We start from the raw sequence: 2626 nt of genomic DNA, 5'->3' as shown, positions 1-2626 counted from the left end.
TAGGGGAGTTCTATGTGGAGTCTTTTGAGGAACCTCCATACTACTTTCCAAAGTGGTTGAACAAGTTTACACTTCCACCAACAATGCAGTAAGATTCCCTTCTGTCCACATCCTCTCCAGTATCTGTTGTTATTAGAGTTCTTGATTATAGCCATTATAACTGGGGATGAGGTGGTATCTCAATTAAACACAAGTCTTATTGAGAACAATGATCATCATGAAAATTACAATTTGTCCACACAGAAAATATGGATCATACACAGATTCATTTGTCTGTGCCCAGAACAGCTCATGACACAGAGCAAGAACTCAGAAAGGGGGATTCCATTTAAGAAGGAAACACGAATATAGATTGTCCAAGACTGGTTTCTCTGTTCCTACAAATTCATAGATGAGTTGGAGAGAGCAATATAATGAGATGAATTCCAGGACTGTGCCACAGGAACAAAATTATTCTTTTACAGAGATGTGTAGGGAATTGAAAGCTGCATTACTTACAATTTTCAATAAGATTGCAGAAATCTGCACAATTTTGTTAGTGTGAGAAAAAGTGTAGAAAATTGTTATTAAGGTATTAGAATACTCCAAATAGCATGTTATCAACACTGTGATAATGCTTGGGAGAAAAAAAAGCTGAAGAAGAAAGCCTAAATACTGAAGAAGTAGGAATGGGGAGGAAGTTAGGGTTTAACAAAGACACAAAAATGACTTTGTGACAGTCAGTGCTGGCACTATGGTAGATCATATTAGGATTACACCTAAGTAAACAAGTTGCTAATATCTTTGAAGAAAAGGAAATTCAAACCAAGAACTAATGGTACTTTACTCATCTTATCAGATATGGACCAGTGTGTGAAGCGTCGAGATCATCAGTATGCTAACACACAGAGAACCCAGTGCCTCCTGAGAGCTGCAAGTTTTCTGGCTTTTGGAGATCCCTTGGGCATGGGTCTGGCCTGCATGGCTCTTTGCTTCTCTATGCTCACTGCTGTTGTTCTTGGGCTGTTTGTGAAACACCATGACACTGCCATTGTCAAGGCCAATAACAGGACTCTCAGCTACATCGGACTCATCTCCCTCATCCTCTGTTTTCTCTGTTCCTTGCTGTTTCTTGGCTGACCCAACACAGTCACCTGCATCCTGCAGCAAACTGCCTTTGGAATTGTATTTACTATGGCTATTTCCACAGTGTTGGCCAAAACAGTGACTGTGGTTCTGGCCTTCAAGGCCACTTCTCCAGGGAGATGGATGAGGTGGCTACTGGTATCAGGGGCCCCTAACCTCATCATCCCAGTCTGCACCCTCATCCAGGTGACCCTGTGTGGAGTCTGGCTGGGAACTTCTCCTCCCTTTGTGGACAACGATGCACACTCTGAACATGGTCATATCATTGTCCTGTGCAACAAGGGCTCCCTCACTGCCTTCTACTGTGTCCTAGGATACCTTGGCTTTCTGGCCCTGTCCAGCTTTACCATGGCTTTTCTGGCCAGGAAACTGCCTGACACCTTCAATGAAGCCAAGTTCCTGACCTTCAGCATGCTGTAGTGTGTGGCTCACCTTACTATCTGTCTATTACAGTGCCAAGGGGAAGGTCATGGCGGCTGTGGAGGTCTACTCCATCTTGGCCTCTGGTGAGGGCTCTTAGGCTTCATCTTGGCCCAAAGTGTTATATAATTTTGTTAATCCCAATTAGAAATTAACTACATGGCTTTAGGCATAAAAGACATAGTAGAAGAAATAAGCCTTCTTAAGATTGAACTCATATGTTTGATTTGTATGTAGAAGATCTGATCTAAATCTCTAGCTAATTTCTATTGTCATATTCATTTATTTATTTTTATTTTTTATTGTGAAAATACCATACAGAGGGGTTACAATTACATGGGCAAGGTAATGAGTACATTTTTTATTAAGCAGTGTTGCCTCCTCCTTTGTTTCCCCTTCCCAACCCTTCCTCTCTCCCCCCTCCCCTTAAGTTGTAAAGTTCATTTTTTCCCTCATAACAACTTGTACATCTCATTGTTGCAATGGGTCCATCCATATCCCTATTTAAATGATTTGTTTTTGCCCTTCCTCTCCACAAATTAAACTAACATCAAACACAGTGAAAGCAGGGGTTATACCGGGTTGGAGGGACATACAGAGCAACAAAGACATCATCTTATAAATATGTTAGAAACAATCGCAAGAAAGAAAAAAAATCATGGCTGGGTGTCGGTGGCTCACACCTGTAATCCTAGCTACTCAGAAGGCTGACAGCTGAGGATTGCAGTTCAAAGCCAGCCCTGTCAGGAAAGGCAGTGAGACTCCTTTCTCTAGTAAACCACTAGAAAACCATAAGTGGCACTGTAGCTCAAGTGGAAGTGCGCTCACCTTGAGCTGAAGAGCTGAGGGACAGCACCCAAGCCCAGAGTTCAAGCCCCATGACCAACATAAAAAAAGAAAGAAAGGAAGAAAGAAAGAAAGAAAGAAAGAACAAACATTTGATGCTGCAACAAACATAGTTGTGCTGGTAGCTTGCAGCATTATGTACCATAGCTAAGATATGGAACCAACCCAGATGCCCCTCAGTAGATGAATGGATCAAGAAAATGTGTTATATATACACAATGGAATCTATGTCTCC

At 41.9% G+C, this 2626-nt stretch overlaps 1 protein-coding gene across 1 annotated transcript in view; it reads left to right on the top strand.

Annotated features, from left to right (window-relative positions):
* LOC105998710 (vomeronasal type-2 receptor 116-like) overlaps positions 1–1700 on the top strand; it is a 17152-nt gene extending 15452 nt beyond the window's left edge. Inside the window, 3 exon segments of the mRNA XM_013033499.1 lie at positions 839–1538; positions 1540–1638; positions 1640–1700. Coding sequence (XP_012888953.1) covers positions 839–1538; positions 1540–1638; positions 1640–1700 — 860 coding nt within the window.
* The last annotated feature ends 926 nt before the right edge of the window (positions 1701–2626 follow it).

This window comes from Dipodomys ordii, unplaced genomic scaffold, assembly GCF_000151885.1.
Source record: "Dipodomys ordii isolate 6190 unplaced genomic scaffold, Dord_2.0 Scaffold171, whole genome shotgun sequence".
Taxonomy (NCBI): Eukaryota; Metazoa; Chordata; class Mammalia; order Rodentia; family Heteromyidae; genus Dipodomys; species Dipodomys ordii.
This window is presented reverse-complemented; position numbering and strand designations above follow the sequence as displayed.